Source organism: Macaca mulatta, chromosome 1, assembly GCF_049350105.2.
Source record: "Macaca mulatta isolate MMU2019108-1 chromosome 1, T2T-MMU8v2.0, whole genome shotgun sequence".
NCBI classification, from domain to species: domain Eukaryota; kingdom Metazoa; phylum Chordata; class Mammalia; order Primates; family Cercopithecidae; genus Macaca; species Macaca mulatta.
The window spans coordinates 36,719,416-36,745,388 of NC_133406.1; the positions used below are offsets into that span (position 1 = coordinate 36,719,416).

At 39.9% G+C, this 25,973-nt stretch overlaps 1 protein-coding gene across 3 annotated transcripts in view; it reads left to right on the forward strand.

Moving 5' to 3' along the window:
- The window catches only part of SOAT1 (sterol O-acyltransferase 1), a 63,190-nt gene that overhangs the window by 27,685 nt on the left and 9,532 nt on the right, over nt 1–25,973 (forward strand). For 2 of the 3 annotated variants that reach the window (XM_078000917.1, XM_015122773.3), the window contains exons 3-11: nt 1,855–1,913; nt 14,847–14,998; nt 17,217–17,276; nt 18,856–18,963; nt 20,791–21,073; nt 21,893–21,971; nt 22,659–22,740; nt 23,369–23,414; nt 24,716–24,845. In XM_078000917.1, the coding sequence (XP_077857043.1) occupies nt 1,855–1,913; nt 14,847–14,998; nt 17,217–17,276; nt 18,856–18,963; nt 20,791–21,073; nt 21,893–21,971; nt 22,659–22,740; nt 23,369–23,414; nt 24,716–24,845 (999 nt within the window). The remainder of the gene's footprint in view (nt 1–1,854; nt 1,914–14,846; nt 14,999–17,216; nt 17,277–18,855; nt 18,964–20,790; nt 21,074–21,892; nt 21,972–22,658; nt 22,741–23,368; nt 23,415–24,715; nt 24,846–25,973) is intronic. The other variant, XM_078000918.1, reaches the window with a different exon arrangement.

Here is a 25,973-nt window from a genome sequence, read left to right on the forward strand (position 1 = left end):
TTATTCTCTGTCACTATTGCTCTGGACTATCTTCTGTATAATTTCCTTTGATCTATATTCCCATTTACTAGTACTCTCTTCAGACATGTTTGATCTACTGTTTAATTTATCCATTGAATTTGAAACTTCAATTTTTTTTGTTTTGAGAAATCTTGTTGGTTTTTTTCAAATCTGTTTGGTTAAATGGTTTCTTGTTCTTGCTTATGTTTTCCTTCTTTTTTTCTTTCCTTTTTTTTTTCGAGACAGCGTCTCACTCTGTTCCCAGGTTGGAGTGCAGTGGTGTGATCACGCTTACTGCAGGCTCAAATTCTTGGGTTCAAGTGACCCTCCCACCTCAGCCTCCCAGGTAGCTGGGACTACAGGCATGCACCACCATGCCTGGCTTATTTTAAAACTTTTTTTTTTTTTTTTTTTTTAGAGATGGGGTCTTGCTGTGTTGTCCAGGCTGGTCTTGAACTCCTGGCAACAAACAATCCTCCCCACCAGCCTCCTAAAGCGCTAGGATTACAAGTGTGCACCCCCACGCCCTGCCTTCCTTTTCTATGTTTTCAAGTTTCACTTTTATTTCCCTTAACATATTAATCATTCTGATCTTTTTTGTCCTAAAAGTAACAATTCCATTATCTTTAGTTTTTCAGCTCTGCATCTCTTGGCTGTTTCTGCTGTTTCCCATTTATTCTGCCTAGTTTCCTAGTATGTTTTATGAAGTTTGACTATTTTGCTTTTTTTTCTTTTTTTCTTTTTTTTGAGACAGTCTCACTCTGTCATCCAGGCTGGCGTGCAGTGGTGCAATATCGGCTCACTGCAACCTCCGCCTCCCAGGTTCAAGTGATTCTCCTTCCTCAGCCTCCCGAGTAGCTGGGACGAGCTTCTCCTTTTTATGGTAACTTTATCTGTTGGAATTCTGTACAGCCTTGATTGATATTGTAATCTTCCAGGGAGGAATTTCACTTGTGTCTGCCAGTAGCCTGGAGACCCAACCTGGATTAGCTTTAGAACATATTTATCTTAGATTTTTCAGACCACATAGATAGTGTGAGTTTAGATTGCAAATTCTAGTGAGGGGGTTATGATTTCTTGGGGCAAATTTTCCCTCTCTGCACAGCATTGAGTAGAGACAGACACATTTCCTTCTGTTTTGGTTTCTTTCTTAAACACTGAAGTTGTAGCCTTATGTGTGGTCCCTAGCTTTATGTGGCAGTATCCTGTTAGACTTCCCATTTTGGGCAGGCCCTAGACTTTGCCATTTTGTACAGTAGTGTCCTCTGTGTGTACTATTCTACAAAAATACTGTACCCTGTGTTGCTGTCCGTGTAGAAGGTCAAGGTTTCTAGGATTTGGCGAGAATGCTTAGATTTCTCATATGTCCCCTAGAATTCCAGTTTCACTTTCCTTCCTTCCTTCCCTCCCTCCCTCCCTACCTCCCTCCCTCCCTCCCTCCCTCCCTCCCTCCCTCCTTCCTTCCTTCCTTTCTTCTTGCCCTCTGGATTTATGCTAGCTTGGCAATAACTTTTACAAGGTTTTCAGTTTTTAATATTTTACCCAGCATCATAGTGGTCTCAATTGTAGAATCTGTTCAGGGAATCTAATTTCCCATGGTGTCAGCATTGGATCTATAGCATTGCATAATTAACATCGTTGTAATTACTGTGTGTACATTTACTCGCTTTGTTCTTTGTATTTTTATGTATAAATTTCCTTCTAGTTATTTTGACCATGCTGTCATGTTTTATGGTCGTACCATAGTTTACGCAGTTACTTTTGTATTTGTTTGTTTTTAACTTTATGATTTAGATAGTGCTACTAGGTAGCTGTATCTGTCAACTTAAAAGTCGTGTTTTTTTCTTCCCGTAGGTCGAATTGACATAAAACAGTTGATAGCAAAGAAGATAAAGTTGACAGCAGAGGCAGAGGCAAGTAACTCCCTCTTCTAGAAACAAAAATGTAGAGTTTTAGATAGAGTTTTGTTTGGTAACATTTTTAATGCTAAATTGCTCAGATAATTATTTAAGCAATTCATCAGTTGCCATTATCCTGTGGAACAAGAAAATAAGATCGGCTGACTTGTCATCCTGCATAAGGATCCAGATTGCCTTTTTCTCTCCCATCTCTATCACTGGCATTTTCTGGCACTTACCAGCAAATCTTGGTTTTAGTGACCCATGGTTAATAGTTGGTAAGTTGATAGGATTGAATGTCTTTATTAGTGCTTTATGAAAGTATCTGTCATGGTTCACAGTAAATAGCAGCCTTCCAATAAATGTTGAATCTGAATCTAGAAGTAGATTCCCTGTCGAGGAAATAGAAATAACCACTCGAAAAAAAAAAATCATGAAATCATTTCAAGTGGGGATAAATAGTTCTACAAACCAGAATTCCTCAGTACCCTCAGGAAATTGTAGAGGGCAAAGAACTTTTTTTTGAAAAAACGTTATGATCCAATACCTGGATGTAAGTTGACTTAAAATCCAAAGCAAACTCCTGTTTTCCCAAGGAGAAGATCACTTCCAAAATTTATTGGCCAGTTTGACTGTATAAACATCTAGTGATAAAGATGAAGTAGCCCTGTTTATTTAGTTACGTGCATATGTACATATACATTTATAGAATAATCTCAATTTAGAAATATTTTTGTAATCATATTTCATGAAATGTATGCCAGATTATTTAAGCTCACTTTGATGTCAACGTCTTTGTTATTATCAGACCTAGTTTTTCAGTTATCATCCAAGGCCAGGGGCGTAGTATTTGTACTTTCATCTAATTTGTTGGCAGTCAGTACTGTTTGAGTCCAAGGATGATGCTGTCACAGCAAATTTATTAAAGAACATATTTGCTTAACATTAAGAGATCTATGCTGTCCTCCTTCCATCATCCTGTAGGCATATTTGTGATGACTACAATGTAATCCCTTATGGTACTGCTTTATAAAGTAGTACTCAAAAGATTTATTTACTGCACTTGAAATTGTGGGTATAGACTCCTAGTTAGTAGGGTGTTAAACTTTATTTTTCCTAATTCCATTAAGTTACCTGTGTAAGCCTCCAGCACTACAGTGATGAAGGTCATTTCTGGTGAATGTCTTTTCCAATTAGTGCTTTGTTTCTCCATAAGAGATTGTTTAATGATTTGTTATGCAAATTCTTATCTGATGACTAATTTATAATTTTGGCTAAAAAAATAAAAATATTTAATGTATAGACACATGCTAGTTTTTTTTTTTTTTTTTTTTTTTTGAGACATAGTCTCTCTCTGTCACCCTGTCTAGAGTGCAGTGGCACGATCTCGGCTCACTGCAACCTCTACCTCCTGGGTTCAAGCAATGCTCCTGCCTCAGCCTCCCAAGTAGCTGAGACTACAGGCACATGCCACCACACCTGGCTAATTTTTTGTAATTTTTAGTAGAGATGGAGTTTCTTTTATTTTTTTTTCAGCCCAGAGGTGTTTTATTTTTCTTTAACCCGTATTATGCCATGAATTCATGGGGAATAGGTTCCAGCAGCTCAGGCTTCTTCCCATTGGTTCTCACAAAGTGTGCTTCTTTGGGTGGAGCAGGCTGGCGCTTCAGTTGAACACAGGTACCTTTCTCTTTGGCTTCTTTCTTTTTCTGATCATTTTCCTTCACGCGTTTCAGGAAGCTGTCTCGGCTCTTAGAGTGCTTAATGTGCTCAGTATGCACATCAATTCTCTTGGCAAGAATCTTGCCCTTAACTTGTTTGTTTACAACAATGCCAACAGCATGCTGACTGTGGACAACAATGCCAACAGCATGCTGGGTGTAGACATTGTAGACTCCTTCAGTTTTGCCATGGTAACACTTGTGGGGCATTCCTTTTTGAACAGTACCCATTCCCTTGATGTCTACAACATCACCTTTCTTTTTTTTTTTTTTTTTTTTTTTTGAGACAGAGTCTCGCTCTGTCGCCCAGGCTGGAGTGCAGTGGCGCAATCTCGGCTCACTGCAAGCTCCGCCTCCCGGGTTCATGCCATTCTCCTGCCTCAGCCTCCTGAGTAGCTGGGACTACAGGCGCCCGCCACCGCACCCGGCTAATTTTTTTTTGTATTTTTAGTAGAAACGGGGTTTCACCGTGGTCTCGATCTCCTGACCTTGTGATCCGCCCGCCTCGGCCTCCCAAAGTGCTGGGATTACAGGCGTGAGCCACCGCGCCCGGCAACATCACCTTTCTTATAGATTCACATATACGTGGCCAAAGGAGCAACTCCATGTTTTCTAAAAGGCCTAGAGAACATACATCGGGTGCCTCTCCTCTTTCCCTTTGTGTTCGACATTTTGGTGAATTACTGGAAGATGGTGGTTCCGGCCTAAAGGGCGAGATGGGGTTTCACTGCATTAGCCAGGATGGTCCCAATCTCCTGACCTCGTGATCCGCCTGCCTCGGCCTCCCAAAGTGCTGGGATTACAGGCATGAGCCACCACACTCGGCCTAAAATAAATTTTGTTTTTGTGGTTTACTAGAGTGTTTCTGACCCTTCTTATTTCTCTAGTCAGGCAGGATACCTACATTTTTGTTATTCCCTTTTCAATTCTTCCTTTGTCCTCTTTTGTTCCTGCCCTTCTTATCAAGATCACAAAACCTTATTATGTTCTATTTGTGACGGAAAGTTTCAAATAGGTGAAAAGTAAGTCTGTCTCTGCTGTCATTCCTCTATTGAAAAATCTAAAGTGGGAGGAGAACTTTTTCCCATACAGAATCACAAACCCAAAGGCGAGAGGGAGTTTGGGGTAGAAAGTAGAGATTTTAGGGAAAAGGGGTAGAAAGGGGTGGCAGGAAGAGAGATAATGGGAGGATATTCCAAGGATTTAAGTTAAAACTTTTAAAAGAATATTCTACTTGTCTGCTTTATATATTAATAAGATTATGAAATCTTTTAGCTTGGTCACTTAGGAGGATTAGAAGAAGAAAGTAATGAATGAAGTAAGGGAAAAGCTGAAAGAAAGGCGGACCTTGGTTTAGCTTGTATTAATATGTGTATTGTGCAAGTGACATAAGGGTTGCAGAGTTGTACAAGACTTGTTCCCTGATGTTAAGGGAAGTACTGGCCGGAACAAAGGTAATGGTGTTAGAAAACTTACACTGTACATATTTTAGGGCACTTAATGGGCATCTGTGTCTCTATTGGGGCACAATGGCAAGAAAAAGTTGAAAAATTGAGGCTAGATTATAAAGCATTTTTTCTCAACTTTTATGCCCTCATTCATGTAGCTCTTTCTATCTGAAATTCCTTCTTTCTCCATCCACCAATCAAAATAATGTATATCCTTCAAATTTTAGGTCAAATCTTGCTGTTTCTACAGTTTTCTGAATATTCCAGTTGAAATGATGTCCTCTCTACTCTATATTCCTAACTACTTAGTTTATACCCCTGCTATATACTCTATATGTATTAGACCGTACATTATTCTGAATGAGTCACCAAATGTCATTTGGTGAACTTTAGGTGATTTGACTTAGAAGTTTCAAAATTGTCAATTATTTGCTGTCTAATGAGATTGGCTATTTTACCATTGTTTATTAATCATAATTTTTTTTTCTTTTTTTTTTTTTTTTTTTTTGAGACAGAGTTTTCACTGTGTTGTCCAGGCTGGAGTGCAGTGATGCAATCTCTGCTCACTGCAACCTCCGCCTCCTGGATTCAAGTGATTCTCCTGCCTAAGCCTCCCCAGCTGCTGGGATTACGGGCATGTGCCACCATGCCTGGCTAATTTTTGTATTTTTAGTAGAGGCGGCCTTTCACCATGTTGGCCAGACTGATATTGAAACTCCTGACCTCAAATGATTCACCTACCTCGGCCTCCCAAAGTGCAGGGATTACAGGCGTGAGCCACTGCACCCAGCCAATTGCAATGTTTTTGAACAAGATATAGTAGGACTACTGTTCTGATGTGAAAGTTCAGGATGGCATATAGAGTTTGGAGACAGTCAGAATTGATAGGGAGCTGTTGTAATATTTTAGTATTTTAGACTGAGGAAACAGATGAGCCAGTAGGAGAAGGGAACTATATTTAGAAGTCCTCTTACAGGCTAAGCTTTTATACTACGTACTTTATATACATAATTTTACTTAAATCATCCCATTTATAAGAGATCTCTAATTGCTCACATTTTTTTAGTTGTTGCTTTATTGGTTGACATTTACTAACATGGAAGGACTTGAGATAAGTATGTGAACATTGTTCAGAGCCATGAACTTGGTTTGTTTTTTTCACATACTAATTCCTTTTCTGTTGTGGGTTTTTACAAATAATTTTAAAAAAATGAAAGTTAGGAATCTTTCTGGTCATTTGTAATTTGTGTCATGTTCCTCCCGGTTGTCACTTCATCTTTCCTTGATCTTTAAAGTGAGAGCATTGCACTAGTTGTCTCCAAGGTCCCTTTTAGCTCTAAAGGTTTATGTCATAATTGTGTAGCTGACTAAAGCTTTTTCAGAATTCACTGCTTGTTATTGTAAAGGAAATAGTCGATAAATCTCATTGACTGCTGTTTCAGCTTCTCAGAACTAGAGTTGTCAGGTAAAATACAGTATGTCCAATCGAATTTGAATTTCAGATAAACAATGAATACTTTTTTAGTAATCATGCAATATTTGAGACAGACTAAGAAGTTATTTATCTGAAATTTAAATTTAAATATAGTGTCCTATATTATTTGCCAAATTGGGCAACCAGCAAAGAACTCTGAAAAGTTAAATGTGTAGATAGAGGAGCTCTTATTAAGGACAGGCGTGAAGAAGTTCGTCAAGCATTGAGCAAACCTTTTGGTCTAAAGGGAAGAGGGGTGAGGGAAGTGATGACGTGAGTGTGTTGAAATTAGTGGTTTGAACTGACTGAATCTCTTAAGGTCTCTTCAAGGTCTAATATGGTTGTTAAAAAAAGTTTTAAGGATGTACTTTTTATCTAATGCCAATGGGGTCATACAAACTTGTGTAACTCTGATTATGACCTTTTGAAATCGTTAGAATTGTGTTGTAACAAGACTTTAAAAGATCTTAGAACAGTCCAAGGGAGATTCAGATGAGTAAGTCCCAACCAATTTACATTAACAATTTAATTAGCTTTGCTTTTGTTGTTGTTGTTTTTAATAGAGACAAGGTCTCACTATGTTGCCCAGGCTGGTCTCAAACTCCTGAAGGCATAAAAGAAAATATATTCAAATGATATTAATGTATCTCACAGAATCTTAGGAGAAGATGAACATTCAAGCTCTGGAAAGAGTAAGGATTTTAGTAGGAAGAGTTTAGATACTTTAGATATTTCAATATAATAAAGTTTCCACTCACTTTCTTTCAAAGCTCAGAACATCAGATTTATTATAAGAGAGATAATTGAATTTTGGCCAGAAGGACAAGGTCATATAGTATAGCCCTGGCCTGGACATTAGATGCCTGTCCTCCGTTCTGAGAGTAGTTTTCAGAGAAAAATGAATATGTTAGGAAGGGCAAAGGGAATGCCTTTACTAATTGGTGTTTGTTGAACTTTTGTTAACAACTTTATAGAGGGAATGTTAGGTCTCATGTGAATATTAGAAGGATGAAAAAAAATTACTTTCTATTTCTACTTCTTAAAAATACATTTTTGGGCTGGGCACATTGGCTCATACCTATAATCCCAGCACTTTGGGAGGCCAAGGTAGGTGGATCACTTGAGTTCATGAGTTTGAGACCAGCCTGGACAACATGGCAAAACCCTGTGTCTACAAAAAAATACAAAAATTAGCTGGGCATTGTTGTGTGTGCCTGTAGTCCTGCTACTCAGGAGGCTGAGGTGAGAAGATCATTTGAGCCCAGGAGGTAGAGGTTGCAATGAACCAAGATGGTGCCACTGCACTCCAGCCTGGATGATAGAGCCAGACTTTGTCTTAAAAAAAAAAAAAAATTGTAGCAACATATTCTGTTTGCTTCTCATATAGCATTTCAAATATTGTTTTTTCACATCGGTACCTTATGCTATTGTCCAGCAATTAAATGATCAAACTGTGATGAGTAAGAGTCAGGATACAAAAATTAGCTGGGTATGGTGATGCATGCCTATAATCCTAGGTACTGGGGAGGCTGAAGCAGGAGAATCGCTTGAACCCAGGAGGCAGAGGTTGCAGTGAGCCGAGATCATGGCATTGCGCTCCAGCCTGGGAGACAAGGGTGAAACTCTGTCTCAAAAAAATAAATAAATAAAAAGACTCAGGTGTCATGTCTGCAAATAAGAGTTTCTCGCCATGTTTTTTCAGTCATTCAAGTAACACCTTCTAAAAAAGTTTTTGGGTCAGGCATGGTGGCTCACACCTGTAATCCCAGCACTTTGAGAGGTTGAGGCTGGCGGATCACATGAGTTAGAGACCAGCCCAACCAACATGGTGAAACCCCATCTTTACTAAAAATACAAAAAAATGGCCAGGCGCGGTGGCTCAAGCCTGTAATCCCAGCACTTTGGGAGGCCGAGACGGGCGGATCAGGAGGACAGGAGATCGAGACCATCCTGGCTAACATGGTGAAACCCCGTCTCTACTAAAAAATACAAAAAATTAGCCGGGCGAGGTGGCGGACGCCTGTAGTCCCAACTACTCGGGAGGCTGAGGCAGGAGAATGGCGTAAACCTGGGAGGCAGAGCTTGCAGTGAGCTGAGATCCGGCCACTGCTCTCCAGCCTGGGTGACAGAGCGAGACTCCATCTCAAAAAAAAATAAATAAATACAAAAAAATTAACCAGGTCTGGTGGTACATGCCTATAGTCCCAAGTACTCTGGAAGCAGGAGAATCACTTGAACCCAGGAGTTGGAGGTTGCAGTGAGCTGAGATCATACCACTGCACTCCAGCCTGGGTAACAGACCATGACTTCATCTCAAAAAGAAAAAAAAAAAAGTTTTTGGATAGTGCTTATCTATTGATTTATTGGCCGACTGCTGGAGAGACAAGTCTTAAGTATTTTCTGCTCAGAAATCCTTTGATTATTATATAAGTTAAGAATGGGTTTTGCTGTAATAGTGAACAAAATAATAGGGGCTTATACAAAATTAGTAATTTCTTTTTCTCATGTCTACAATTCAGAGGTAGGAGGTCCATAGCTAGTACTGACTTCATGGTCCTCAAGGACCCTAGTTTGGTTCCTTCTAGTTCCCTACCTCACCATTTGTAATTGCTTGATGGGTTCTTCTTACCCTCAGCACAGACAAAACCAATGGACTGAGACAGTGGTAATGCAGTAGAGAAGGAGTTTAATGCAAAGCTAGCCAAATAGAAGGACAGGAGTTTATTATAGACACCAGCCTCTGAGAACTCAGAGGCTTGGGTTTTTATGGATAAGTTGGCAGGCAGGAGTCTAGGGAATGGATGCTGCTGATTAGTTGGGGTTGAAATCATAGGGGTGTGGAAAACAGTTCTTACGCAGAGTCAGCTTCTGGGTGGGTGGGTCACAGGACCGGTCATGGGTTTAGGGGGTAAGCTGGTCAGTTGCCAGAATTCAAAGATCAGAAAAACATCTCAGAAGATGTTCAGGTCCCTCCCATAATCCTAATCTTGTGGCATTTCTTTAGTGTTACAAAGGTGGTTTCAGTTCCCAACGAGGGACTATTACCTCCTTACATCAAAGTTGAACTATGAATTTATCCCAGAGTTAGATTGGCCTCTGCTCAGGAATGAGCGAGGATGGCCAGCCTGTGAGGCTAGAAGCATGATGGAGTCAGACATGCTAGACGTCTCTCACTGTCATAGTCTTTGCAAAGGCAGTTTCACATTCATAGGCTGTGGTCCTCCTCGTTGTCCAAATGGCTCTAGTCGTTTCATCTGAGTTCCAAGTGGCAAAATTGACGGAAGGAAAGGAGTGAAGGTAAGGAACAGGTATCTGCTGTCTGTTAAGGAAATTTTCTGTGGACTTTGACAAACCTTTTCCACCTGTATCTTATTGGCTACCTAGGTGCAAAGAGAGACTGGGAAGTTTATTTATTCTAAGCAGTCATAGAAATCAGGGATTCTGGTACTAAGAAAGGGGTAGGCACTGATAGGGTTGACAGATAACAGTTTCTACTATGGCTGTCTATTTTTCTTTGCTGCCCCAATCTACTGGTCAAATTTCACCTTTTTGCTATGCAAGTGTGGCCATACATTTTTCTGATATTTTCCTTTCTGCCTTTCCTCATTTTATTTAAATGCACAAGTGTAAGAATCTCTAGTCTATTTTGAAGAATTTTGGGAAAGTCAGTTTATTGTGCTTTATGATTTCATCACTTACAAAAGGTAGACAGGTACCTGTCCTGTTGCCCTTGAATGTTTAGCAGTTCGATTTAATGAATGCCTATTTGGTTTATTTGTCTATCAGGTACTACATTAAGTGCTGGGATTTTAAAGAAATTGTATTTTCTGTTCTCATACTGAGAACACTATATATAAAATGCATGAGCAAGGAGAACAGTGACTTAATTAGATACCTTAAAAATGTTCTTTGGCCAGGCACAGTGGCTCACGCCTGTAAACCCAGCGCTTTGGGAGGCCAAGGCAGGCAGATCGTTTGAGGCCAGGAGTTCGAGACCAGCCTTGGAAACATTGTAAAACCCTGTCTCTACTAAAAATACAAAATTAGTTATCAGTTAACAAAAAGATATAGTGTTTAAAATCAGTTGGGTGGGGGGCAGACAATGAGATGCCAAAAAGCAGTAATATATAGAATTTCAAAGTAAGTGCAATGAAGGAAAAGAATGAGATTCAGTAAGAGAGGAGAATAGAAAGAACTTTAGAGTGAATTATCAGGAGACCTTTTTGAGGAGTCAATTTAGTATAAGTCCTAAGCACTGTATTACCTGTCCCATTGTGTTACTTGTTTTGCTCAGAAAGGTCAGGTTTCTGGTACCATGCCACCAAGATTAAAAGATTCTCTGTGCAAAGACAGGCAGCAAATCAGAGAAATAATTTTTAGACTACCTATAATATGACCTTGTGGAGTTAGACTATAATGTTCTTTAAAACCATTTTTGAAGAAATTGTGATCAAGGGACCTACATTTTTTCTTTTTAGACACTGAAAATATTATTTACTGATTGGTTTACTTTGTTTTTTTCTTTCAGCATACTTTAAGATTGTTTTATGTCTCTGTACCTTTGAAAGAGTTATTTACCCATAAATGACCCTGACCTTTTTTCATTTCAGTACTCAGTCCAAAGTAATCTTTGCCTGGAAGCCTTTTTAGGTAGAAGAGTTATCTTTCTAAAATGCAAATCTGAACATGTTTATAAATCTTGTACTTAAAATGTCATTGGCTTCCAGATGTCTTTAGGATAAAATAAATTCTTAAAATGGCTTAAAGGTCCATGATCTAGTCCCTACTTGCTTTCCCAGCCTTATCTCTGATCATTATCATTTGTTTCTTTAACTATGTGTTCCAACCATAGGGTCTTTGTATCATGGTTGATCCTTATTCTTGGAATCTTAAAGGTTATCTAATTCAGCTGCTTATTTAATACAAAAGGTTTCCTTAAGCTCTGAAATATAGTTTACTAGATAAGCACCTTTTCTAGTTTCTAGTTAACTGCCTCCTCCCCTCTTCCCCTTCTCCCTTCCTTCCTTCTCTCCATCCATCTGTCATGGTGCGAGGGCTGTCAGAGTCCACTGGCTGCATGAAATTAATATCAGTAGATATGAGATTGAAAAGATAAGCAAATTAGAAAGCCTCAACATTAACCTCAACATTATTTTCAAGTTACTGATACCAGACATTATTCAGATTTATTAGTGATCACATACTGAGTTCTAATTAACAAGTTTCATGTGATAGAAGGCAGAAGTGGACTGTTTCTTATACTGTATTTCTTAATATTCCCTCTTACAAAGGGAGTAACAATAATAAGCAGTCACTCGTTATTGTCATCACTGCTAGGATCTGTGAAAGGAGGAGATTCAGGAAATGTAAGCATCCACAGAGCAGAGTTCTTTCTTCCGTGTGCCCCGGTGGCAGCACCTTCTATCAACTTTAATTCCTCAGAGAAAGAGGAGAAGGGCATTAGGAAATGAACATTAGGCATGTAATTATAATGCCATGTAAAGGAATGTGGTAGGTTTAGTTACCTGTTAACAATAAAAGCACTAGGCCGGGCGCGGTGGCTCAAGCCTGTAATCTCAGCACTTTGGGAGGCCGAGACGGGTGGATCACGAGGTCAGGAGATCGAGACCATCCTGGCTAACACGGTGAAACCCCGTCTCTACTAAAAAAAAATACAAAAAGCTAACCGGGCGAGGTGGCGGACGCCTGTAGTCCCAGCTACTCAGGAGGCTGAGGCAGGAGAATGGCGTGAACCTGGGAGGCGGAGCTTGCAGTGAGCTGAGCTCCGGCCACTGCACTCCAGCCTGGGCGACAGAACAAGACTCCGTCTCAAAAAAAAAAAAAAAAAAAAAAAAAAAAACAATAAAAGCACTGAATGATAGGATTTGCTTAAATTACAATTTTCCTTGTACATTGTTTTATTGTTCCTCATAGGTTAGCTCAGACCAAGAGGGAGATGTTGGAACAATGAATACCTGGAGAGTGGTAACTGTGTCAGGTGCTATCCTGTGTGTTTTCAGTTCCAGACCGTGTAATAGTTTCTATCCTGCCAAGCTTTGTTTATAGAATCAAATTGAAAGGGAAAACACCGGTACCACCTAGCCAGTCAGACAGCCTCACATATCTTTTTCTTTGTAGTATCTTTTAACTAGGATATTCCCCTTTTCAAAACACACACACACACACACACACAGAGTCTTGGCTGGGCACACACACACACACACACACACACAGAGTCTTGGCTGGGCACACACACACACACACACACACACACACAGTCTTGGCTGGGCACAGTGGCTTACTTGAGGCCAGGAGTTTGAGACCAGCCTGGCCAACATGGTGAGACCACATCTCTATTTAAAAAGATAAAAGTTTCAGGCTGGGTGCAGTGGCTCACGCCTGTAATCCCAGCACTTTCAGAGGCTGAGGCGGGTGAATCACCTAAGGTTCGAGACCAGCCTGACCACCATGGAGAAACCCCGTCTCTACTAAAAGTACAAAATTGGCTGCATGTGGTGGTGCCTACCTATAATCCTAGCTACTTAGGAGGCTGAGACAGGAGAATTGCTTAAACCTGGGAGACGGAGGTTGCGGTGAGCTAAGATGGTGCTGTTGCTCTCCAGCCTGGGCAGCAAGAGTGAAACTGTCTCCAAAAAAAAAAAAAAAAGTTTCAAGGAAGAACTCACTTTTGTGTCAAGTGGTGAAAGCAGCTAGCTGAATAATATTCAGGACTGTCAACCAAGTGGGAGGTCAGAAGCTCACCCTGTCGTCTACAACCATGGCGGAGCCAGAGGGGTTCAAAGGGTCTGTGCTATACCAAGGCTCCAGTTCCCTGTAATGCTCCAGACGACCCTGGGCAGTCTATTCTTGAGCCCCTTCATAGTCGCCGTGATTGTCAACTAAAGAAAAGCTTTTTAAGAATTAAAGGTATTATATTTAGAAGTCTTATTGAGAACTGCAGACAGAGCCTACTGCCTGGGAGTAGTCTTATAGGAGGTTTTGTTAGCCTGTTCTGGCACTGTATTTTAGTCTACTGTTTATGTATAGGTGGTGGGGGTTTCACGTATGTAAAATTACATTTGTTTAGAAGTTAGAGTAGAAATATGTTAAGGTTTGGTGTAAGAGTATATTTGGTTATAGATTATAGAAATATAATTACTGTCATTTTATTTATAGGAAAAGGCAAGGCTTGGGTTATTATCTTTAAGGAATATAGTGACTTAGGCAAGAGATGTGGAGGAGTGTGTGTTTTATTTTGTCTTAAAAGTATTTGGAAAGCTGTGTATCGTCATAGAGTCAAGAACTTTGTGAAATTGTGTTGGCAAGCAGAAATGAGTAAATACGGCTTTTTTGTTTGTTATTTTGTCTCACATATGGATACCTAAACTACTCACATATGAATGTTACTTCAAGAAAAGAAAATACATGAATTGATCATATTAAAATAGTTACCTTACAAGTACTATTCTCTACCATCTGAGGTGTCAGAGGTTGGGGGTCATAGATGAGGGAGACTGTGAAAGAAATTTACAATACCAGTCTGGGCGCGGTGGCTCATGCCTGTAATCCCAGCACTTTGGGAGGCCAAGGCAGGCGGATCACCTGAGGTCGGGAGTTCGAGACCAGCCTGACCAACATGGAGAAACCTCGTCTCTACTAAAAATACAAAATTAGCCAGGTGTGGTGGCGCATGCCTGTAATCCCAGCCACTCGGGAAGCTGAGGCAGGAGAATCGCTTGAACCCAGGAGGCGGAGGTTACGGTGAGCCAAGATCATGGCATTGCACTCCAGCCTGGGCAACAAGAGGAAAACTCCATCTCAAAAAAAAAAAAGAAAAAAGGAAAAAAAAAGAACTTAGAATCATGGTAATTATAACGTGGGGATAAGGCACAGTGGCACCTGCCTGTAATTCTAACATTTTGGGAAGCTGAGGTGGGAGGATTGCTTGAGCCCTAGAGTTCAGCCTGGGCAACATATGGAGACCCTATCTCTACAAAAAATAAAATATTTGCCGGGAGTGGTGGTGCACACCTGTGATCATAGCTACTTGGGAGGCTGAGGTATTTTGTTTTATGCTTACAAGTGGTATACATTTTAAAAGGGTATACATCATTATGTTGCTTTTTAGGTAGCTGTTTCTGAAACTTCAAGTCAGATACAGGAATTGATTTTTTGCTTTTACTCTTGTGAACTCACTGTGCCTTTCTTTTGATCCAGCTCTGTTTAAGGGAGCCCTTTAGAGAAATGCTAATGACTCACAAGCATGTATTAGTTCCCCATGTGTTTCTTTGTTTTAAAATTCTAGGAATTGAAGCCATTTTTTATGAAGGAAGTTGGCAGTCACTTTGATGATTTTGTGACCAATCTCATTGAAAAATCAGCATCATTAGATAATGGTGGGTGTGCTCTCACAACCTTTTCTATTCTTGAAGGAGAGAAAAACAACCATAGAGCGAAGTAAGTGTGTGTTATTTTCTTTTAATGCAAACAGTTACTCAGTATAGTTTAGTGGTCAAAATGGACTACAGCAAATATGCTTGAGTTCACACCCTGGTGCCACTTTTTATTGGCTGTGTGTTACATTGGGAAAGTTGTTTAACCGTTTGAAGGAGAGTGGAGTTTTGTCTTTACGTATAAATTATAACATACATGCATACCTCTTTTAAGACTGATGCCTGGCACAGTGGCTCACGCCTGTAACCCCAGCACTTTGGAAGGCCGAGGCAGGTGAATCGCCTGAGGTCAGGAGTTCAAGATTGGCCTGGCCAACATGGTTATTTAACCATTTGTCTCTACTAAAAATACAAAAATTAGCCAGGTGTGGTGACGGGCGCCTGTAATTGCTGCTACTCGGGAGGCTGAGGCATGAGGATCACTTGAACCCAGGTGGCGGAGGTTGCAGTGAGCAAAGATTGTGCCACTGCACTCCAGAGAGTCTGTCTCCAAAAAAAAAAAAAAAAAAAAACCACACACTGACTAATAAGGTCAGACGTAGTGGCTCACACCCGTAATCTCAGCACTTTGGGAGGGCAAGGTGGGTGGATCACTTGAGGTCAGTAGTTTGAGACCAGGCTGGCCAACATGGTGAAACCCTGTCTCTACCAAAAAATACAACAATTACTGGACGTGGTGATGCACGCCTGTCGTCCTAGCTACTCAGGAGACTGAGGCATGAGAATCGCTTGAACCTGGGAGGCAGAGGTTGTAGTGAGCCAAGATCGCGCCACTGCACTCCAGCCTCGGCGAGAGAGACCCTGTCTCCAAAAAAAAAAAAAAAAAAAAAAAAAAACAAACAAAAAAAAAACAGACTGACTGATAAAACAAGATAGCCAACGCTTGCTGAGTGTTCTACATCATGAATTTATTTAAACCAAACAGTGGTCCCATGAGACAGATAACTGTAACTATCCACATGTTACAGATTAGGAAACTAAAGCACAGAGTACTTAATTAAATGTCCAAAATTACAGAGCAGGGATTTGAACCTAGAGTCTGGCTCTAGAGTCCTTGCTCTTAATCATATCATGACTGGGCACGGTGGCTCATGCCTGTAATCCCAGCACTTTGGGAGGCCAAGGCAGGTGGACCACGAGGTCGGGAGTTCAAGATCAGCCTGGCCAAGATAATGAAACCGTGTCTCTACTAAAAATACAAAAATTAGCTGGGTGCCATGGCAAGTGCCTATAATCCCAGCTACTCGGGAGGCTGAGGCAGGAGAATCACTCCAACCTGTGGGAAGGAGGTTGCAGTGAGCTGAGATCATACCAGTGCACTTCAGCCTGGGCGACAGAGTGAGACTGACTCAAAAAAAAAAAGAAAAAAAACCATATCACTGTGTGCCTCTCTATTGCACTGTATACAATACTTGTGATAAAGTACAGTGGCATTAGTATATGCTTTTCTAATTGATGGTTCATCCAGAATAATCAAGTGAAGGCTATCAAAGGCTAATATGTGTTAACTTGCCATTCCATGCTCTTCTCAGTGTTATGCCCCTGTTCGGAGGCATAGACTCATGTTCTGGAGAATAGTTTTGACCAATTATAGTTAAGTGCTGGTGGTAGTACCAAAAGCCCTAAAGAAGATGAGCAAGATGTTAAAATGGGAGTTTTTAGTAACTGCAACAACCTTTAAGGTCAGAAGGCTGCTGGGAGTTGCTGGAAGTACTTTAATATCAGGAAGGGTATGGTAAACATCAGTGCAGTTTCAGAGGACAGATCAATAACAGTATATATGACCTGGAGTAGAGGGTGCTTGGAGGCCTGTCTGTGACCTCAGGGGATCTCTACAAGAAGGAAAAGTGATTGCCAAAGTCCACGGGGGCTGGGTGTGGCGACCTTTCCATTCTCTACAAGAAGGAAAAGTGATTGCCAAAGTCCATAGGGGCTGGGGGTGGCGAACTTTCCGTTCTTAAGAGTTGTGTATGTACCTACCTCACAGCATGGTTCAGAGGGAGTAAATGAAATAACATACATAAAAACTGTAACACAAAATTTGGATCTGTTGGATCTGTTTTAGCCGGGCATGGTGGCAGGCACCTGTAATCCTAGTAGTGAAAAGGTCATTGGTCAATTAATGTTAGATGGTGTTATTGGTATATTCTCTTGTCTGTGGGATTAGATTTCTTATAATACTTGAAGTACTTATATCTTGTTTTAATTTTCCCTCTTCTCAGGGATTTGAGAGCACCTCCAGAACAAGGAAAGATTTTTATTGCAAGGCGATCTCTCTTAGAGTGAGTATTTTTAGTTGTTTTTAATTAAATATGTTTGAATTTTTTAAAAAAGCTATTCTTACAGAATCATTGCTTAGTATATGGATATGTAATGAGTTTGTTCTGTATCTGTATAAATCATTAGTGGGTTTTTTGTTGTATGTTCTCTCTTGCTCCTTTCTGATCTTCTGGTTCTGTGTCTAGTTTCGAAAGAGGAGTTAGGGATACGAATGGTTATCTGGGCTTGGCACTGTGACTCACACCTATAATCCTAGCATTTTGGGAGGCTGAGGCAGGCAGATTGCTTGAGTCCGGGAGTTTGCCAAAGACCAGTTTGGGCAGCATGGCAAGACTCTCTCTACAAAAAATACAGAAAATTAGCCAGGCTTGGTGGTGCATACCTGTAATCCCAGCTACTCAGGAGTCTGAGACAGGAGGATCGCTTGAGCCCAGGAAGATGGAGATTGCAGTGGGCCGAGACTGTGCCACTGCACTCCAGACTGAGCGACAGGTGCAACACCCAGCAACTCCAGCCTGGGTGACAGAGCAAGACTGTCTCAATAAAAAAAGAAGTGTACTTTTCTTTAAAAAGACATCTTATGCTTCTCAAAAGTTACTTTCTGTGAGTCAAATTGATGTTTACTACTTCCCCTAGATAAGAAGGCCTGTTTTCTAAGCATGTAATGTGCTGTTTAGTGTTTTCTAAGCATGTAATGTATAGTGTTCAGTGTTCTGTCACACTGTAGTTTGAAGGAATTAATCTTTTAAAATTTACATCTGGGGGAAAACGCAGGTTTTTCACATAAAAGGGAAAAGAAAATTTATTTTAAACATTATAATTAGGATTTTAGTGATAGAATTTATACATGAAAAATAAACAAAATTACACATTAACTAAAAAAAAAAAATTTTAACCAAGGAAATAGAACATGCTTTCTGTGGCTCAGATGAGTTTTTTTTAGACTATGAAGATTCTTAGTCCAGAGATTGAGTAGTAGTATATTAGATTACTAAAAGCATTTAGAAGGTTAGCATTATCATTCCAGAAACAAGTTAAAACAAGTTAAAAAACCTGTTTTAGTCAGATATAAAAGATTTATTTAGGAAAAGTCATCTACATTATTGTTACATTCTAAAAGAAAATTAGACCAGTCTTAAATACAAAAGTCAATGAGGAGAAGGTAAAATCTTTGTAAATGGTTGAGTTTTATAGACGTGTAGGGTAGTAGTTGGTTATCATCATCATCATCATGATCAACATTATAGAAATTCATGTCAATTTTAACATTTTGGAAACAGATAGTACTTAATATATATTAAATTTAGGGAGTAGAATGTATGCATAGGATTAAAAAAATTCTTAGCATTTGAAATAGTTTGTTTCCTGTTTCTAGTGAATGGCCTTTGTTTACTTAGAAAACATCCATTTCTGGTAGGTTTTAAAGAATGTAGACCATTCTTTTTTGAGATGTTTTTGGAGAGTGGATTAAGCACCTTCTCAATGGCTTTAAGTTAACTGCTTTAAGAAAAGACTTTACTATATGGTGTTTTAAATTTGAATATAGATTATTAACTTGTTTTGTTTGAACTACATTTACAGTGAGCTGCTTGAAGTGGACCACATCAGAACAATATATCACATGTTTATTGCCCTCCTCATTCTCTTTATCCTGAGCACACTTGTAGTAGATTACATTGATGAAGGAAGGTAAGATAACAAAAAAGATGGCTGGCTAGTTGATGCATGAGAAGTTAGGGGTTTTCACTAAATTTTGGTAAATTGATTAAATTGCTTCAGGAAATCCTAAAGCAGCAGATTTGAGGGTGATATTCCTCTGCCCTGAAAAGTTTAACTGATGAGAAATTAGAAGTTTCATTACTTTTATTTTCAAAATGGTTTATTTGAATAGACCATAATCAGTAGTTTCTAGGTAGTTTTCCCAAATGGGAGAACTTTGTACACAGTTGACTTATGAACAACATGGGTTTGAACTGTGCATGTCCACTTATACGCGGCAGTTTTGCTTTTTCTTTTCTTTTCTTTGTTTTTATTTTTGAGATGGAGTCTCACTCTTGTTGCCCAGGCTGGAGTGCAATGGCGCCATCTCGGCTCACCACAACCTCTGCCCCCTGGGTTCAAGCGATTCTCCTGCCTCAGCCTCCCGAGTAGCTGGGATTACAGTCATGCACCACCATGCCCGGCGCATTTTCTGTTTTTTTTTTTTTTTTTTAGTAGAGACGGGGTTTCTCCATGTCGGTCAGGCTAGTCCCGAACTCCCTACCTCAGGTGATCGCCCGCCTCAGCCTCCCAAAGTGCTGGGATTACAGGCGTGAGCCGCCACATCTGGCTGGAATTTTTTCAATCAATATGTTTAGCACTCTGTATCCATGGGTTCTACATCTGCAAGCAAAGGCAGATTGGGATCTGATTCAGATCTGGGATCTGGATCAGATTGGGATCTATTCCAGGATGTGAAACACACATATAAAAATGGCAGATTTTTCATATCTGTGGGTTCCACGGGGCCAACTGTGGGACTTGAATTTGCATAGATTTTGGTGTCTGCACACTGTCCTGGAACCAGTCCCCTATATATAGGGAGGGATAACTGTATATGATTGATTAACTTTTTGATTGTCTTTGTTTAAGATGGTTACTTAAAACAAGTAGCTTATTGAAATTGAAGGTTGAAAAATTTGATATTTCTTTTTAATGTGAAAGTCAAATTGTAGGCCAGGCATGATTGCTCATGCCTGTAATCTCAGCACTTTGGGAGGCCAAGGCAGGAGGATCACTTGAGCTCAGGAGTTTGAGACCAGCCTGGGCAACATCTCTGCAAAAAATTTAAAAATTAGCCAGGCATGGTGGCACACATTGGTAGTTCCAGCTACTCAGGAGGATGAGATGGGAGGATCACTTGAGCCAGGGAGGTTGAGGCTGCAGTGGAACTGTGTTTGTGCCACTGCACTCCAGCCTGGGTGACAAAGGAGACCCGATCTCAAAATAAAATTTCAAAACTCAAATTGTAGCTTAAAATTTGTGTGTGGTAATCATGGATTGAATTATGTACTTTTTTTGAAAATTAAATTTGGAGATAATGGTATAGTATATTAACAGATTTTTTAAATTGTACATATTTCTTCTGAAAAATCATCTTTTGTATATAAGAATGATTGCTCTTTGAATATTTTCCATAGGATATTTTAGAGTTTAAAAATTAATGTGAGAATCTAATCTTTCAGAAGTTCAAAGTCCAATTATCTTAGATATCTTAAGTTTGAAGACTGTATTTATCTTAGGACTTTTAGAAAACTTGTTTCTAAAGAACATATATTGTTGATATATATATTGTAAAGCAGATGGTTAGAAGCAGATCTCTAACTAGCAGAACTATTACATCCATGACTTCAGCGTATTAATGTTGTGGTGTTTCATAAGGTTGAAAGTTTGGTGTTTGAAAGTTTTAAATTCTGTGAACTCAGTGTATATTAAAAATTCACCTCTATGTTCTTTTTCTGTACCTTTTCTCCCCAGGCTGGTGCTTGAGTTCAGCCTCCTGTCCTATGCTTTTGGCAAATTTCCTACCGTTGTTTGGACCTGGTGGATCATGTTCCTGTCTACATTTTCAGTTCCCTATTTTCTGTTTCAACGTTGGGCCACTGGCTATAGCAAGAGTTCTCATCCGCTGATCAATTCTCTCTTCCATGGCTTTCTTTTCATGGTCTTCCAGATTGGAATTCTAGGTTTTGGACCAACATATGTTGTGTTAGCATATACACTGCCACCAGCCTCCCGGTTCATCATTATATTCGAGCAGGTAAGGCTTTAAGTGTTACCCAGGGCGATGCTGTTCTCAGCTAAAATAATAATAATGATGATGACATACTGATACTATTATTTTTAGCTGTATCAGCTTGGATAAATTTTCATGTATTGTTCCTTTTGCCATTATCTATAAAATTGTTAAACTAGAATCTTCTCACCTCTTAAGTTTCATTCTAGCTTCCATGTTCTCTGAATTTTGATAAATAAAATAAATTACGTTGAACTTTTTTTTTTTTTTTTTTTTGGGACAGAATCTCGCTCTGTCACCCAGGCTGGAGTGCAGTGGCACGATCTCGGCTCATTGCAACCCCCGCCTCCCAGGTTCAAGCGATTTTTCAGCCTCAGCCTCCCAAGTGGCTGGGACTACAGGCGCCTGCCACCACACCTGGCTAATTTTTGTATTTTTAGTAGAGACAGGTTTCACCATATTGGCTAGGCTGGTCTCAAACTCCTGACCTCATGATCTGCCTGCTGTGGCCTCCCAAAGTGCTGGGTTTACAGGTGTGAGCCACTGGGCTTGGCCACATTGAACTATTTTTGATGCATCAAGATTTTGTTCCTGAATACTTTTTGTAAAAGTCATTTAAATTATAAAATATTTTCGTAATTAAAAACTTCACTTTTGAAATGTCAGATTCATTGTTTTGTCATGTAACTATTTCTATCTAAATAAAGGTTTTATTTTGATTTGTTTCTACACTCATCAGGATTTTCTGACTTTATTGGCTATCTGTAATGTGTTTGACTAATGGAAAGGACACTTGCAGGAGACTTTCTTTGAACAGACATCTTTTTCCTCCTGCTTTTGTAGATTCGTTTTGTAATGAAGGCCCACTCATTTGTCAGAGAGAACGTGCCTCGGGTACTAAATTCAGCTAAGGAGAAATCAAGTATGTAATTTCTTTTGTACATTCTTTCTTCCTCCCCTCCCCCCATCCCATTCCCTTCCCTTCTTTCCTTCTTTTCTTCCTTCCTTCCTCCCTGCCTTCTTTCCTTCCTTCCTCCCTGCCTTCTTTCCTCCCTCCCTCCCTTCCTTCCTTTCTTCCTTCCTCTCTCTCTTTTCTTTTGTTTGTGTAATTTCATTAGTTTAAAGGATTATTGACTGGATATTTCACCCTTTGTTGTTTGCTGGGGTGTCACATCATATATTGCAGAGATTGTGTTTTATTTCAAATATATATGATCCATATTGATTTTGAGGACTACTTCATTGTTTCCTGACTATTCCTGCTTTGCCCTTGGACCTACAATTTTAAAAAAATTGATTATCTTTTGTAACTTTGCATTATTTTTATGGAATGTTAATAGCCTCATTACACCTGTGCCTGCCTATTCTTTGCACAGTGTTGCTTCACACTCTAGAAGTTATCTCAGTCACAGGAATAACTTGGTTTAAAGAGATTGGTAATAATTCAATTCGTGCAAGAATAAGAAGTCATTTTAGAGGTCAGGAAAAAAGAACATGAGCTGATAAGTCCTTTTATTATTCCCTGTTATGTGCTTCCTTGTATCCCCCCTTTATTTTTGCTGTGAAAAATCAAAGAACCTCTGATCTAACTATAGTTTGCCTTTTCTAGGCACTGTTCCAATACCTACAGTCAACCAATATTTGTACTTCTTATTTGCTCCTACCCTTATCTACCGTGACAGCTATCCCAGGTAATGGTACTGTGAAGCAGAAATGTGGTAAGCACCAAAAGTGTGGCATGAGTGAGGTAGGATAGATAAACAAGGGCCAGTTAACATAGGGACATAGAAAATATAGAATGAGTTTTCATTTTCTGTCTGACCTGGGAAGCCTCAAATGGTGAGTAGAGAAGTTTAATTTGGTTATAGTAATTTTTGACAGAATAATCAAGTATTTCATATGGTCATAAATGATGTTCTGTGTGTAAAACCATTAATTAATTTATTTTATTTTATTTTTTTTCTGAGATGGGAGTCTTGCTCTGTCACCCAGGCTGCAACGTAGCACCCAGTGGTGCTACGTTGGCTCCCTGCAACCTCTGCCCCCTGGGTTCACGTGATTCTCCTGCCTCAGTGTCCCAAGTAGCTGGCATTACAGGTGTGCGCCACCACCCCCAGTTAGTTTTGTTGTATTTTTAGTAGAGATGGGGTTTCACCATATTGGCCAGGCTGGTCTCGAGCTCCTGGTCACTGCCTTCCAAAGTGCTTGGATTACAGGTGTGAGCCACCGCGCCTGCCTAAGAAACATTAATTGTGAGGGTCTTTATTCAAGTTCAATTACTTTATTTAGAAACCTTATTTTTGTTTCTTTCTTTTTCAGGAATCCCACTGTAAGATGGGGTTATGTCGCTATGCAGTTTGCACAGGTAAGTTTTTGTAACTGTCTATGGTATGTTGATTAGGAGATGGGGATTCATATTTATGATAATAATATAATCTACCTAAATCTAATTGGGAACTAAGAATGCTTTCTGTTGACATTACGCAGTCTTTTAAACTATTTCCAGTATACTAAATGGTGTTTGTTTTGCCAACATCAGAAGTAATTTTCTTTAATAAAAGAATATATTAGGCCAGGCGCAGTGACTCGCGCCTGTAATCCCAGCACTTTGGGCGGCCGAGGTGGGCAGATCACGAGGTCAGGAGTTTGAGACCAGCCTGACCAACATGGTGAAGCCCCATCTCTACTAAAAATACAAAAATTAGCCTGGCGTGGTGGCACGTACCTGTAATCTCAGCTACTCGGAAGGCTGAGGCAGGAGAATTGCTTGAACCTGGGATACGGAGGTTACAGTGAGCTGAGATCACGCCACTGTATTCCAGCCTGGGCAACAAAGCAAGACTCCATCTCAAAAAAAAAAAAAAAAAAAAAAGAATGTATTATTTTATAAAGTAATTCTAGTTGGTAATGTCAGTAAACATTAATTTGCCCCTTCCTGTTTCTCGGGGGAGGTGTATATGTATGTGGGTATGGTCTGACTCTTCCCCATTCCTCCTCCCACCTCCATCAGAATCATTAATCCTGGAGGATCCCATTTTAAATCATTGTCTCAATCAAATGCCCATTTATGAAATAAGTTCTTTCGTTAAAAGGGTTTTTTTTTTTTTTTTTAGACAAAGTCCCGCTCTGTCACCTAGGCCGGAGTGCAGTGATGCAATCTTGGCTCACTGCAGCCTCCACCTCCCGAATTCAAGCGATTCTCCTGCATAAGCCTCCTGAGTAACTGGGATTACAGGTGCCTACCACCACGCCTGGCTAATTTTTGTATTTTTAGTAGAGATAGGGTTTCACCATGTTGGCCAGGCTGGTTTCGAACTCCTGACCTCAAGTCATCAACCTGCCTCAGCCTCCCAAAGTGGTAGGATTACAGGAGTGAGCCACTGTACCCGACCATGTTACGGGTTTTAAGCAGCAGGAAGAACAGGTTCTAAGAGTAAGCTCTTTTAAAAATATCATTTGGTAAAGGGTTAGGAAAAGTGATGGTAGAAACTAGGCTTGAGTAATCTCTCTGAAGGATTATAGCAGTCTTCTATACTAGTGTTAAATGGAATACATATGCGAACGTTACTTTAAGGGTCATATCTGCACTTTCTTTTGGAGAGAAAAACATCGCCTTCCATTTTATTAAGCCATCGTTATTATAATTCTGTCTCTGTTATGTTCCAGGTCTTTGGTTGCTTTTTCTATGTGTACTACATCTTTGAAAGACTTTGTGCCCCCTTGTTTCGGAATATCAAACAGGAGCCCTTCAGCGCTCGTGTTCTGGTCCTATGTGTATTTAACTCCATCTTGCCAGGTAACGTGGATACTTGTTAATTTGGTAATTAACAAGTGAATTAATGCATAAATTCACGAGGTAAATAGAAAGCTATTGCCTATGAGCACCTTTGGTTTGCCTACTTTTTCATCTAAACTTCTATACGTCTATACCCATCTTGACCTCTTTTGCATCTGTTTTATAAATGAAGTATCCTTCTTCCAGTCGCAGGTCAGTCTTTCATCTTCTGGCTTTCACTCAAGTTGTGCCTTCTCTGACAGTGAACAGTCCACATTCATGCTGTGTTTTCCTGTTCACTATTCAGTTCATTGTCATCTTGCTCCTGATTCCACCAAGCCACTTAAATGCCCTTTGTTGAAATTACTAGTAACCTCCATATTCTAATCCAGTGGATGGATTAAGACGTACTTTAACCCTTATCCAAGTTGACCTCCATGAAGCATTGGGTGCTGCTGACCACATTTTGAAATCTCTCTTGTCACTATTTTCTTGCTCTTTTTTTGAAACCGGGTCTCTCTTTGTCACCCAGTCTGAATGCAGTGGTGTGATCATGGCTTACTAGCCTTGACCTCTTGGGCTCAAGTGCTCCTCTCGCCTCAGTAGCTGGGACTACAGGTGCATGCCACCACGCCTGGCTAAGTTTTTATTTTTTGGAGAGACGGGGTCTCCCTGTGTTGCCCAAGCCGTTCTCAAACTCCTGGGCTCAAGTTATCCTCCTGTCTCAGCCTCTCAAAGTGCTGGGGTTACAGGCTTGAGCCACCATGCCTGACCTTTTACCACTATTTCTTATTTTCCTCCTGTCTTTCTGGCCATACCTTGATTTCTTAAATTTATTTATTGTGTTTTTTTTTTTTTTGTCTATTATAAAGATATATGAGTACCTAGTACTATGCCAGGTGCAGAGGACTCAGAAGTGAACAAGACATGTATTATCTTTACACTCTGGGAGTTTTTATAGTTTCCCTTACTTTTCCTCTTTCCTTTACTCATTGAATGTTGGTAATGTTTTGTGTCATCACCTTCCCTTTCTTTTCTTCTCTTGCATTCCTCTTACAGTAACCCTCCCTCACCGGCCCCAAGACTTATTTGAATGAACTCTGTATCTGTCCCTAAAATAGAATATGTGTTACATACTTGAGTGTCTTC